The sequence below is a fragment of the Lampetra fluviatilis genome, chromosome 30, assembly GCF_964198595.1.
Source record: "Lampetra fluviatilis chromosome 30, kcLamFluv1.1, whole genome shotgun sequence".
Taxonomy (NCBI): domain Eukaryota; kingdom Metazoa; phylum Chordata; class Hyperoartia; order Petromyzontiformes; family Petromyzontidae; genus Lampetra; species Lampetra fluviatilis.
In genome coordinates this window covers 4,053,435-4,067,254 of record NC_136304.1, presented here as the reverse complement: position 1 = coordinate 4,067,254, position 13,820 = coordinate 4,053,435, and the positions used below count along the sequence as shown (strand labels likewise).

At 51.6% G+C, this 13,820-nt stretch overlaps 1 protein-coding gene across 4 annotated transcripts in view; it reads right to left on the bottom strand.

The window, feature by feature from the left end:
• The window catches only part of LOC144943143 (echinoderm microtubule-associated protein-like 6), a 187,426-nt gene that overhangs the window by 106,069 nt on the left and 67,537 nt on the right, over positions 1–13,820 (bottom strand). For 3 of the 4 annotated variants that reach the window (XM_078870358.1, XM_078870355.1, XM_078870356.1), the window contains exons 4-5: positions 10,595–10,663; positions 6,696–6,881 (exon numbers count right to left, since the gene is read on the bottom strand). The exons of the other annotated variant lie outside the window; for it this stretch is intronic. In XM_078870358.1, coding sequence (XP_078726484.1) covers positions 6,696–6,881; positions 10,595–10,663 — 255 coding nt within the window. The remainder of the gene's footprint in view (positions 1–6,695; positions 6,882–10,594; positions 10,664–13,820) is intronic. 4 annotated transcript variants of the gene reach the window in all.

The following is a 13,820-nucleotide window of genomic DNA, read 5'->3' as shown; positions in this document are numbered from 1 at the left end:
TGATCTCGCTAGAGCGCCTGTCGTACCTGTTCCAGACAGGCCGGCCGTGACATTGCGGGGGACGAGGGGCCCTGCTCGGAGGACGCCTGCCAGGTCTGCGGGACCTTCGAGCCCTGCAGCCCTTCCGACCCAGCTGCGGGCACGGTCACAGGACAAGCCCAAGACTAACTCTTTAGAGACACGGGACGGCGGTGGACTTCCAGCTGCGACAGGGGGATTACCCCCTGTCGTTCCTCGACTTTCATCGCGTTCCCGTTCTGCGAGTGGGCCGCCGACCGTCCGGGACGGGCCGGCGACCCGCACACGTTCCAAATCGCTTACGTTTCGTTGATTGTTGCTGTCTTGTTATTTTTTTTCTTACAGTTGTATTTATTGCATGCTTTTGTACGATCGTTGATGTTGATTGCGTTGTTGTTGTTCTTGCTGTTACATTATATGCTTAGTGTCCTTTAGGGGGGGAAGCTCGGTTCGCCGCATTACGATTTGCTATTGGTCAGCCGAGGTCGGCTGGGATTTTTCTACGGGGGAGGGTGGTGTAATGCGGGCGTAAGCGACCTTCCGGAGGTGACGTCACGGGGGGTGGAGTCATGTGACGTGGGGGTAAGGTTCGGGGCTTTAAGCGGGTAAACCGGAAGGGGAAGGTAGTCGGGGTGCGAGCGGAAAAGAGTGAGGCCACGCGGGCAAGTGTGGAGAGGGGGGGCGCCGACGGCGATCGGGAGCCAACCCCGAAGATAAGAGGAAGCTGCGGAGTGGTGTGCAGCTGGGGAGGAGACAGCCAGGAGGGCTGCGTGTTAGAGGCAGCGGTGTGGCTGCCAGGAGGAGCTGCGGAGAGAGAGAAAGAGGGGGCTGCTTGTTAGAGGCAGCGGTGTGGCTGCCAGGAGGAGCTGCGGAGAGAGAGAGAGAGGGCAAGAAGCTGTGAGAGCTGCGGAGGGAGAAGAGCAGCAGAGAGTACAGCCAAGGGGGGCTGTGTGAGAGAAACAGCAGCGGAGCTGCTGTTGTGGATCGGGCCGACATTGGAGTCAGCACCGTGGAGAAGCTACAGAGTAAAGACAGCCGTGTGGGTGTACAGCACGAACCGAATAATAAAGGACACTGGGACAGACATCGTGGTCCAGTCATTTATTACATTAGGAAGCCACTTGGAGCTATGCACTTATAAAAGCAAACCTAGTTTGAAAGTCGTTTATTGAGAACTGATTCATGTGTTTAGATTGTTTTCCTTCCTCGCACCTCCGATTAGCACATTTGGCTATGTACGGTGCAAACGAAGTTCAACATACATTTTCAGGGAATATGAAAATGCATGCACTCACGTATGCCGTAGGATAGACCTGTGGAAGTGAATTCACAAGTGTATTCGTAATAACGTCATCTTCCAAGGCCGTTCTCAGGCACAAGGTGATACACTGCTGTCTGCACGAGTGACAAACGGGAATTCCTTTGTCTCGTGATGTGATGTCGATAACACAATTGACATATAACTGCGGGAATCGGGGGTGGGGAGTGAAGGGGAGGAGGAAAGGGGGCGGGGAAATCAATCCCTTGAAGAAAAAAAAAACACCGCTGTACATTTTACGCAAACACGATATACGGACTCCCCATCAATCCAACAGCCGATCGTTTGCACAATTCATTAGACGGATACGAGCTCGCGAGGTGAAGGTTACGCGCGAAGAAAACTTATACCGGTCGGCGCCCTGTAATTTGTGATGATTGCGACGCTTTAAGCGGAACAATTATCGTTCAGCGACATCGACGCGGCACACACACGCACACGTGTGCGTGCACACACACACACGCGTGCGCTTGCACACACACACACACGTGCACACACACACACGTGTGTGCACGCACGAGAGGAGGATTCTCAGGCGCAGACGTGACAAGCGCCGTCAGCGTCATCCGAAGCGCGGCTCCGCAAACAAAAGCGGGCAGAAGAGACGCGGACACGCAAACGCCTCCTCGGGCCCATGCTGGCGGCAAGGGGCGCGCCAAAGACATTTCGGTCGGGGTGGGTGTTAACCCACGCGTTACCCCACCACACAACGCCAAACTCCTGCTTCGAGTGGACGGAGGCGGTGGGGAGGATTTAAAACAAAATAAAACTTGCACCATCGATTTCGACCCCAGCGCCGGGAGATGGAGTCTAAACTATACGAAACTATTTTGTGTTTTTATTCTACCAGGTAAGGCCCACTGAGCCGTATAATTATTTCTTTCAGAAGCGAGCTGGCCCACAAATGACCGCTCATCGAAGTGGCTTATCGCGTGGAAATGTTAGAGCAGCCACCCACTCTGAGCGCGTGTTGTTTCTAAATGTGGAGGGGAAAAGCGGAGGGTCTGGAAAAAAAGCCCACGGGGAGAACATTCCAACTCCAAATATACAGCAGGCGTCAAGGTCGGGATCGAACCCACGACCTCCTGTATACAAGGAGAGGTTACTCTTTGGTTCTTTCGGTAAATTCACGTATAGGTATAAAAGAAAAGAAATCACGACGTTTCGATCGCAACACAAGCGGTCGTCCTCAGGCAGAAAAAATATAATCCAGCAGTGGAACTGCTGAACTCACCACCCAGTCGCACCGTCGCCTCTTGGACTGCAAATCCGGTGTCCGAGCCATTACATCGCCACCGGGGCGGCTTTGTGGCTTTGGAAAATTGACAGGGCTAGAAATAACATTTAAAATCATGACAACGATAGGAAAAATTGCTCATAGGCTGCTGGGACCATGCTTCTCTCTAATGGGGTCAGGGTTAAGTTGAGCGAGGGAGGAGATCAGTGGCATTGATTGTGCGCGTTTAAACCAAGCAATGGGCCCCTTAACGGACCGGCGAATACGAGAATGATACACAGGCCAGACCCGTGCCAGCGAGCGGCTCTAACCGGATGGGCAGGCGGAGCGGGATGGAGCGAGGGTGGGGGGGGTTGGGGTTTCTTAACAGAGGTCAGTCAAGCCCGGCGCAAGGAGGCAATCAGAATTCCACATCCAACGCCACGCTATTCTTTTTCATCGGTCGCCTCCATCACCCCACCCCCCTCCTCCCACACCACCACCACCACCGCCGCCCTCCTCCACCACCACCCCCTCCTACTGCCATGCTGCCAATGCCAGCCGCCGCATCAAGAGATGGGTTTGTCACTGCCCGCTTCATTTGCGCCATGCTGTGTCCCGGTCGCTCTTCTAACGGTGGGTCCCGCAACCAGGGCTGGCACGAGGCGGCTGCTGAGGTGGGCTACGCACCGCTAAATGTGCCCCCCCCCCCTTACCACCGCGGTGGTGAGATGTTAACTACCTCGCCTGGTATACAGCAGGATTTGGGTTCGATCTCGACCTTGACGCCTGGCTTTATATTTGGAGTTTGCGTGCCTCTCTCCCCGTGGTCGTGTGGATTTTTCACTGGGTCCTCCGTTTTTTCTCTCCACATTTAGAATCAGCGTCACGCGTTTCGAATATTTGTCTGCCATGCATTTCCACGTGATAAGTGCTATATCGCTCAGTGGGGCTTTTACCTGGTGTAATACAAAAATAAAACACAGTTTCGTTTAAAGCTGTTACGTCCCTTTGACCCTCCACCCAGGTTCACTCTCTTCCGCACTGCTAGCGTTGGTGTACGGTGTTTTTTCCGCCATATTTTGCTGTCTTTTATTGGATTTTCTGTTTGCACTCAGTCACATATTCGCTTTAAGATGTTTTTTTGTTCATGTTTTTGTTTTTTGTTTGTTGCGGTTGCACCCGATTCAAGAGCCGAATGGCTCACAGGGCTCTATACCTAATAAATGAACTTGAACTTGAACGGCTCCGGCACGTGACGTGCGACCAGCCACGCCGGCGTGCCGCAGAGCGCCGCTGCGAATAACCCACGGGGCAGTCGCCACCCCCGTGCTTCACAATGTCCGGTGCCAACCGCTCCACTTCCTCGAGAAGCCCCGGACACGCGCAGGCCGAACGTCGGACATCGTAACCAACGGCACGCAGGCACAACCATCACCCCCACCCCCCACCGCCTCCAGAAAACGAATCGGCGATGGTTACGCGAAGAAGAGGGCTCCACTGGAGACATGCTGGCATGGCAGGCTACCCTTTCACAGAAACGGCCCATCCCTCTGTTGCATTGTTGTTGTTGTTGCTGCTGCCACTGCTGCTGCTGTAATTAAGAATGTTTCATGAAATCCCTGCAGCTTTGACAACGCGCTCGTGATAAGTGCCGCACACTCGCTCTGCAGCTGCTCCATTATCCCCGCTGTGAACGACTTTCGCGTAAAATTCCGCGTGGCGTTTTTTGTTTTCAATTATTATTATTCTGATTACAGCGGTAGAAATTGCTGCATTTAGGAGATGCTGCGAACAAAAACAACCCAAATGTAGGTGTTGAAGGACGTCACGTAAATCATCTGGAGCACTTTCGGTTGTATTTTGACGCTGCTTAAGCTTCCTATGTTATAATGTCCTCTCCGCCCCCACCCCCTTCCACCATTTAAATATCTCCACTCGCCCACGTTTCACCCCAGGTACCGCTTGCAAAGGCGTATTCGGTGTCTCAGTTCGTTGTTACGATTTTGCCAAACAAGAAACTATTTATCACGCCAGCAAATTAATGCAAATTCTGGACTACGATTCAATTCAAGAGTCAAATAAATAAATCCGACGCGGAGCGCAGAGCTCTTCCTGTCCACCAATGGATTTACAAAGGGTCTCTAAGTTAAGTTTAAGTTAGTGGCCATTCAATTGTTACCATTGTTAAGATTATATTATCCAGATTAGCGGCAGAGCAATAACAAACAGATCGATCTATCGAATCGATCCCATTATCCATCCAGGGTCGATAAAAGCAAAATAACTTTGTGGTGTCAACAGCGATTCCCATGGAAGATCAACCACGTGCATGGCAATGTGGAATGTCCTCTACTGGTTCAGAGTCATCATTGAACATGAGCACAACTCCCGAACTCAAGTGAGTGGACCTGTGGGCGAGTGTGGGTGAGTGGGACCTGTGTGTGGGTCAGTGGGCCTGTGTGTGGGTCAGTGGCCCTGTGTTTGTCTGAGTTGGTGAGTGGGTGAGTGGGCCTGTGAGCGAGTGTGCGTGTATGGATCTGTGAGTGGGCCTGTGTGTGGGTCAGTAGGCCTGTGAGCGAGTGTCTTTTGGTTGCTTTAGATTTCCACATATGCCACTTCGTTGGACTATCATTAGTGACCAGGTCGCTTCTGGAAAATAGCTATTTAACCCAATGGGTTTTACCAGGTAAAATATTTTTTTTTAGTTTATGTCCCTTTGACCCCCCAAGCAAGTTCACTCTTCTTACTGGTGTAGCAATGGTACGAGAGTAGGTGAGTGGGCCTGGGAATGAATCAAAGGGTGAGTGGGCCTGTAAGCGAGTGTGCCGGTGAGTGAGCCTGTGAGCGAATGAGCAAGCGGGTGAGTGTGCCTGTGAGCGAGTGAGCGAGCGAGTGAGTGTGAGCGAGTGTGCAGGTGAGTGGGCCTGTGAGCGAGTGAGCGAATGGGTGAGTGGGCCTGTGAGTGAGTGAGTGGGCCTGTGAGCGAGTGAGCGAGCGGGTGAGTGTGCCTGTGAGCGAGTGAGCAAGCGGGTGAGTGGGCCTGTGAGCGAGTGAGTGAGTGTGCCTGTGAGCGAGTGTGCAGGTGAGTGGGCCTGTGAGCGAGTGTGCAGGTGAGTGTGCCTGTGAGCGAGTGAGTGGGCCTGGGAGCGAGTGAGCGAGTGGGCCTGTGAGCGAGCGAGCGAGCGGGTGAGTGGGCCTGTGAGCGAGTGTGCAGGTGATCCTGTGAGCGAGTGAGTGAGTGGGCCTGTGAGCGAGTGAGCGAGCGGGTGAGTGTGCCTGTGAGCGAGCGGGTGAGTGGGCCTGTGAGCGAGCGAGCGGGCCTGTGAGTGAGCGAGCGAGCGGGTGAGTGGTTCTGTGAGCGAGCGAGCGGGCCTGTGAGCGAGCGAGTGGGTGAGTGTGCCTGTGAGCGAGCGAGCGGGCCTGTGAGTGAGCGAGCGAGCGGGTGAGTGTGCCTGTGAGCGAGCGGGTGAGTGGGCCTGTGAGCGAGCGGGTGAGTGTGCCTGTGAGCGAGCGGGTGAGTGGGCCTGTGAGCGAGCGAGTGGGCCTGTGAGCGAGTGAGCAAGCGGGTGAGTGTGCCTGTGAGCGAGTGAGTGAGTGGGCCTGTGAGCGAGCGGGTGAGTGTGCCTGTGAGCGAGCGGGTGAGTGGGCTTGTGAGCGAGCGAGCGAGTGGGCCTGTGAACGAGTGAGCAAGCGGGTGAGTGTGCCTGTGAGCGAGTGGGTGAGTGTGCCTGTGAGCGAGTGGGTGAGTGGGCCTGTGAGCGAGCGGGTGAGTGGGCTTGTGAGCGAGCGAGCGAGTGGGCCTGTGAACGAGTGAGCAAGCGGGTGAGTGTGCCTGTGAGCGAGCGGGTGAGTGTGCCTGTGAGCGAGCGGGTGAGTGGGCCTGTGAGCGAGCGAGCGAGTGGGCCTGTGAGCGAGTGAGCAAGCGGGTGAGTGTGCCTGTGAGCGAGTGAGTGAGTGGGCCTGTGAGCGAGCGGGTGAGTGTGCCTGTGAGCGAGCGGGTGAGTGGGCTTGTGAGCGAGCGAGCGAGTGGGCCTGTGAACGAGTGAGCAAGCGGGTGAGTGTGCCTGTGAGCGAGTGAGTGAGTGGGCCTGTGAGCGAGTGAGCGAGCGGGTGAGTGGGCCTGTGAGCGAGCGAGCATACCGCGTGCGCGGCCTGCACGGTGCGGGCGAGCGTCACGCCCTTCCACACGTACACATCGCCGTTGAGGGCGCCCGAGTAGGTGAGGTCGTCGCGGGCGCACGCCAGGCACAGGATGGTCTGCAGGTCGCCCGCCTTGCCAAACACCCCGCGTTTAGGCGTCAGGGCGTTCCCGCACATCGTCCAGAACTTGGGCGGGAGGAGAAGAGGTCAAAGGGGTCACCCAGTCAATCTTTATTTACGAGCGAGCACTTCGCATTAGCCCGAATGCCCGACGCTTGGGTTTAATGGGCGCCGCGGTGGCGAGATGTTAACTACTTCGCCTGGTATGCAGGAAGTCGTGGGTTCGATCCCAACCTTGACGTCTATATTTTCGGAGTTTTCGGGTTCTCCCTGTGGTCGCGTGGATTTTTCTCCGGGTGCTCCGGTTTTTCCCTCCGCATTTAGAAACATGCGTTTAATAGTAGTTGGCTGCGATTCCACGTGATAAGCCGCTTCTCGCTGGGCTATCATATGTCACAGCCAGATCGCGTCTGAAAGAGAGCTATATAGCTCCGTGGGGCCTTACGTGGTGAAATTAATTTGTTTTTAAAAGTAATAATAAAAATAATACCATATGAGCTATCGTGGTCTCTCCAGACGCACTCCCAGCCTTCTGCGAAATTTCAGTCGCATCGATTCAAGGCAACCGAACTCTGAACCGGTGTTCGACAAACAGTGTCCCATCGGCAGAGTCAGGCTCGCTCGAAATCAACGCTGCCACTGCTGCTGCTGACGAATCGCCGATCTTGCGGCGGGCAAGTGACCCTCTCTCTTGTGCGACACGGCGGAGGGGCGGCGCGGGTCGACGCAAAAAAAAATATTATTCACATTCTCCACGACGACGCTAACGACGGTTTAAAGCTTTCGTGACTGCAGGGATTCATTTTCTTGGTTCTTTCGGTAAAGTCACGTAGAATGGAAATAATAAAAATAAAACATAATAAAATAATTCTCACGACGTTTCGGCCACAACGCAAGCAGCCGTTCTCAGGTGGAGAGCATGTCTGTCGAGTAGACAGTCTGAATGACACACTCCAGGCTTGGAGCGACTATTTTATTATTTCCATTCTACGTGACTTTACCGAAAGAACCAAGAAGAAGAAAAAAGCTAACGACGGTGGTGAGCGCTGGAGGGCGATGTGACGTGGTCCAGTGCCGGATTAAGCTCGTGCGGGGGGCTGTAGCATATGTTACAAAAGGGCCCTAAAAATATATTGAAACACACATTTTTTTAAATTGCATAGTAAAGTGATTGTATTTTTTCATTTGCTATACAGCCAGATAATACGACAAATCTCTAACCTTAAACACCCAGTCGTTCGTAAAAGCTGAAGGCAGTAGATTACTATAGTGATAGAGCAAGTGCAGAATCACTGAACCGGAATCGATAGCTTGAAAGCATTTAGCGCGGGGCCCTTGAAAGTGCGGGGCCCGTAGCTACATATGTAGCTACTTTTGCAACGAGGATAATGCGGCACTGACGTGACCGTACGCGGAGAACCGTGGAGACACCACACTTGCCGAAGCGGTCGCTGACTCTCCGACGTGCAATTTGCACGTCGGAGCGCAGCCATCTGCCGAGGCTCGGAGACATTTCTTAGCGAGATGACAAACAAACTCCAATTAAAGTTTTAGTTTCGCCTTCATTAGCCTTTGTGCGAAATATATATATATTGAATGCCATTGACGTTCATTTTTGTAATTACGTGTTCTGTCAATTAACACAATTCGCTCCTACATATTATTCGTAGAGATGTGAATTTGTGTGGGTGGGGTGGGGGGAAGGGGGGGTGGTGGTGGCGCGCTTGTCGGAACCACGCGCTCCATTACATGGCCACAGCTGAACGAACGCGAGCAGTGGGCCATGCCCGTTGTGTTCCACGACCGACCGGCTCTGACGACGGTGCCCTCGTGTCGAGAGGTCTCGCCCTGCCCGCCGTGCTTGAGTGATGACGCGAGCTGGCAAATCGTGGCTCAGTGAGTGCCCTTGGTAAATCGTGGCCAAGCCCCCCTTAGCCATGGCAAAGGGGGGCACCGCGGTGGCCCTGATTTTAACTACCTCGCCTGGTATACAGGAGGTCGTGGGTTCGATCACATTCCTGACGCCTGTATATGTGTCTCTCCCCATGGCCGCGTGGAATTTTGTCCGGATCCTTCGATTTTTCCCTCCACATTTAGAATTCAACGCGCGTTTCGAGTATTTGGCGGCTGCTGTACATTTCCACGCGATAAGCAAACTTCGTCGAGCCATCATTTGTGGCCAGGTCGCTTCTGAAAAGGAGCTACACGTAGCTCAGTGGGCCTTACCTGGTAAAATATTTTAACAAAAAATAGTTGAGTTTACTTTTAGCGAAGCCAGCAGCCAACCGCATTCAACAGCATGGCGACACCAAACGGGCAGCCACGTTTCATTGGCAGCTCGCTCCAGACTCTCCTCGCCCGTTTTAAGGGTTAACGGCAAAAGCCGCCGCGATTCTGTGCCGGGAATTATGGCGGTGGCGGCGGTGGTGGTGGCGGTGGAGAAGGTAGCGAAGGAAAAAAAAATTTAAGGTAAGTGCAGCCGTGCTATAAAAAGCCGCGCGGATGAGCAGGATGGCTGGCCGCTCACTGATAAGTGAACATGAATGGGCCGGGGATAGCAGCAGGGGCGAGAGGTCCCCTTATGATCAGCGCAATTAGGCGGGAGAATGGTTGGGACACGGAGACTTTCCACTCGGCCGCCCAATTCCGTGCAGCAGGTGCAAGGGGCGCGCCAATTGACCATTCGCCGACATTTGTTGTAATTGAAAATGTCGTCAGCAGCAGACGCCGTGCCGTGATCTATCCACTGCTGGGCAGTACCGGATTATCCTCGGAGCAAAAGTAGCGACACATGCTACGGGCCCCGCAATTTCAAGGGCCCCGCGCTAAATGCTTTCAAGCTATCAATTCCGGTTCAGTGATTCTGCACTTGCTCTATTGCGATAGTACTATACTGCCTTCAACTTTTACGAACGACTGGGTGTTTGAGGTTAGCAATATTACGCATTATGTGGCTGTATAGCAAATGAAAAAATACAATGACTTTACTATGCAAGTTACAAATTTGTGTTTTAATATTTACGTGTTTTTAAACATTTAGGGCCCCTTTATAACATATGCTACAGGCCACGTACTAGCTTAATCAGGTACTGCTGCTGGATGAAGGCATTCACCCCCCCCCCCCCCCCAGGTCATCATCATCTCTCACAGTCTTGCAGAGCAACAACACCGCGAAACTCCTGCACACGAGCTGATTTTATCGCTCCATCTCCATGGCGGTGCTGGTGCGTCCCGATTCTTGGATGCCCACTCCGTTTTTTTTATTATTGATCATCTGCCATCATCTCCCTTCGTGACATGTGCTACCCAGGCACGATTACCATTGACAAAAAAATAGACGGTAGACATATTATAGACACAGCTGCATGGGGCTTTGAACATTGGAACCAAACCAACCGTACCATGAATCGGCCTTCATTTAAAACTATTTTAAGCTTTTACATTTATTTTTTATTTTACCAGGTAAAGCGCACTGACTTTTAAAGCACTTTTTCAGAGGCGACCAGGTGATAGATGATAGCTCAATTAAGTGGATTATCACGTGGAAATGTACGGCACGTTAATTCTCAATGTGGAAGGAAAGTTTGGAGGACCCGGAGAGAAATCCACACAGCCACGGGGAGAGAGACACCACAAACTCGAAATAATATACAGCGCGCGTCAGGTCGGGATCGAACTCATGACCTCCTGTATAACCAGGCGAGGTAGTTAACATCTCGCCAGCGCGGTGCCCCCAAGTGGGTAGAGAGCGTGGATGGATGTATTCCTCATGCCGTTACCTTGATGTGCTTGACCCCACAGCTTGCCAGGCGATGCGGCTGGTACGCGTCCCAGGATATGTCAAAAATCTGCAAGAAAAATTCCACAAGTTTCACATGTTCGCACGCACTCAAACCATCTTGCCGTACATATGTATTTTTAACAAAACGCAAGCCTATTATTTTTGACAAGATACACGAAAGAAGCAACGAGCGCGATGGTTTGTACCAGCTCCCCCCCCACCGCCCTCCCCCAGCTCCCCCCCACCGATCTCCCCCAGCGTCTGAGATCGAACCGCTCAGATCGCTGTCGCTTTCATCGCACCCCCAACAATTAGCTTAAAAACCGCGTTCACGCAATCAGCCGCTGCTACATTTCGGAGAAAGGGAAGTTTCATTATCTTCCTGCACAATCCGCGACACGTCGTGATCCGAACAGACGCCGATGGCACCGCGGATTTCATTTTTTCCCATCACTTTCGTTGACGCGTCCGTCGTCGAATCTTTTTTTTTTCTCACTCTTTCGCGAAAACGTAATTTAAATCATGATCAGATTTGCGCCGGAAAATACCAAATCTAATCCGACTTCCAAGCGAGTTTCCGCAGAGAGACCTTGACAGGTGACGCCATCGTTTAAGGAGGTCTTCTTAAAGTGGTGAGGGCCAAACGCCTCGGCGGAATTGCACCTTTGGCGCTTGTACCTAAATTAAAACGTGACCGTCGCTCTTCAACAGGCTGCAATATGTTTGTAAGTGCGTGTGTGTGTGTTTATAATCTTGTTGTTGTGTTGTTTTGTAGAGGTTAGAGGTTGTTGCTGTTGGGAGCGGTAGTGTAGAGGTGAGCACGCTCCGCTACGAACCTGGCGAGCCGAGTTGGATTCCCGCTCACGGCCAACACCAGTGACGATTATCTTTACCAGTCCTGGGCCTCCCCTAGGTCGGCTCAGCCTAAAATGAGTACCTGATTTGGTTGCGTAAAAACGTCGCCACTATGGTCGTGGTGCTGGCTAACTACCCCCTGGTGTGCCGTTCCGGCCTTCATAAGTGCTTGCTAACAGCACTTGCCCCAGCAGACTGTTAAGGCTATACGGGGGATCTTTGTATATCCACAATCGTACTGAGTGACTGTATGAGTAAGGTGATTGGTTTGCTTCACTGCCCTTTGTCAATCTGCTGCTCGAATGATGCCCTCTTCCCCAGCACTCTTGTCAAGTTGTGGTCGTTGTTCTACCCCGACGACACCGACGGGACGATCCTTCGCCACTGATGTCAGCCGTAGCCGGGAATCGAACTCGGGCCGCAGAGTTCACAGCATCGCTCCCCCCTTATCATGTTGTAGGAATGTTCTAGAATGTCCAGATAACTAAAATGTGTTGTATACATATCACGTTCTAAATGGTTCTAGAACGGCTAGAGAACTAACATTTTATGTATACATATCGAATTCGAATTCTTTGCTACAAACATCTGAAAAGCATTTTCTTTAGCCCTCCAGTAATTTTTTTTTGGTGGGGAGGGGGGGGGCAATAATTCTACACCCCCCAAAATCAGTGGTTCGGCCGAGGGCTATGAAAATGTTGTTTTGGAGAGTTCCACAGGCACAACTTCACCGATGTTGGGAGGGTTGCATGGGGGGGAGGCGGTGGAGGAGGGTCATATTTTGTAAACATTAAACTTTTTGGAAATAGGCAAATAAGGGCTTATATACTCTTAGTTTTTTCGGTAAAGTCACGTAGGAAAAAAAAAGAAATAAAAATTAATAAAAATTAAATAATACAAATCACGACGTTTCGGAGGCAACACAAGTCTCCGTCATCAGGTGGGACCGTCACAGCCAGATTTGCTGTATCAAGTGAGGCAGGGATTCCAGATGCAAGTTCTTAAATACAAGTTAAGGGGGGGGGGGGGCGGGGGGGGCTTATCAGAATGTGGTAGCCAATGAATGGAACGTATTGGGAGGGGGGGGCGGGGCTAAAAGAGAGCACGAGGTATACGTCGACGGAGACTTGTGTTGCCTCCGAAACGTCGTGGATTTTTATTATTTTATTTTTTATTAATTTTAATTTCATTTTTTACCTACGTGACTTTACGGAAAAAACTAAGAGTATGAATCCTTGCAGTCACGAAAGCGTCAAATCTAAAAAATTATAATAAGGGCTTGTATCTGGAGGTTTGGAAGGGTGCTCGGTCACGCACTCTATGATAGCCGGCAGCCGGACTGCGACACACGCCCTCCCGCATGGCCTCGACGCTTCCGAATGGGAAAAGAAACCGACGGACGTCATCGGAATGGGAAAGGGTTAACTGGGTGAACGGGTAAGTGCCGTCGAATTACAATTGTCGAATTTGCACGCCGAGGAATCTATTTTTCATAGAAACTCGAGTGTTATGAAATACGTACAGCCGTTTGCTTTTAATCTGCTCTTCGTTTCAGTCGCTTTTTTGTTGTTGAGAATTTTAATTTGCACGTTCAATCTAATTTCCCTTAGATTCAATCTCCGTTAAATTTTTAATTTAATCTTTATTCTTCCGTTTTGCTGTTACGTTTGATCTGGTACTTTATTTCCCCCGCATTTTTAAATATATTTAATTTGCGATACTTTTTAATGCTTTAATAATTGGTGTAACTCGAGCAATTATTATGCGTTCGCTTGTTTTGACCCAGGTCTTCATCGGATGCAAAGGGCTTTTACAGACTCAGTGGGCTCCTGCCTCATATCAACAGAAGATATTGTTCTCATTGTTGACACCATGGTGGCGAGTTTGGGATGTTACCTCCCTCGCCTAGTACACAGGAGGTCATAGGTCTCGATCCCAGACCCTGACGATGCCTGTTGCACATTTGGAGTCCGCGAGTTCTCTCTCTCCCCGCCGTGGCCGCGTGGATTTTTCTCCGGTTTCCTCCGGCTTTGCCCTCCTCTACCTTTAGACGCATCACGCGTCTCGATTATTTGGCTGCTGCTCTAAATCCTTCCCGTGCGGTGACGATAATCAGCCACTTTGATGAGCTGGCACGTGTGGCTAATTCGCCTCTGAAAAATTGCTCATAGCTCAGTGGGATCTACCTAGTGAATATAACAGTTCAGTTTATTATTATTATTTTTACAGCGGTAATGATTCACACGGGGGGAAGGTCCTGTCAGGTTTTCACGGTAGTGGTTGATGCGTGATGCTTGCTTATGTATAGTTCTAATTGACTAATTATAATTGGCAATATTTGAACGTGCGTGTGCGCGTTAACGTGCCGG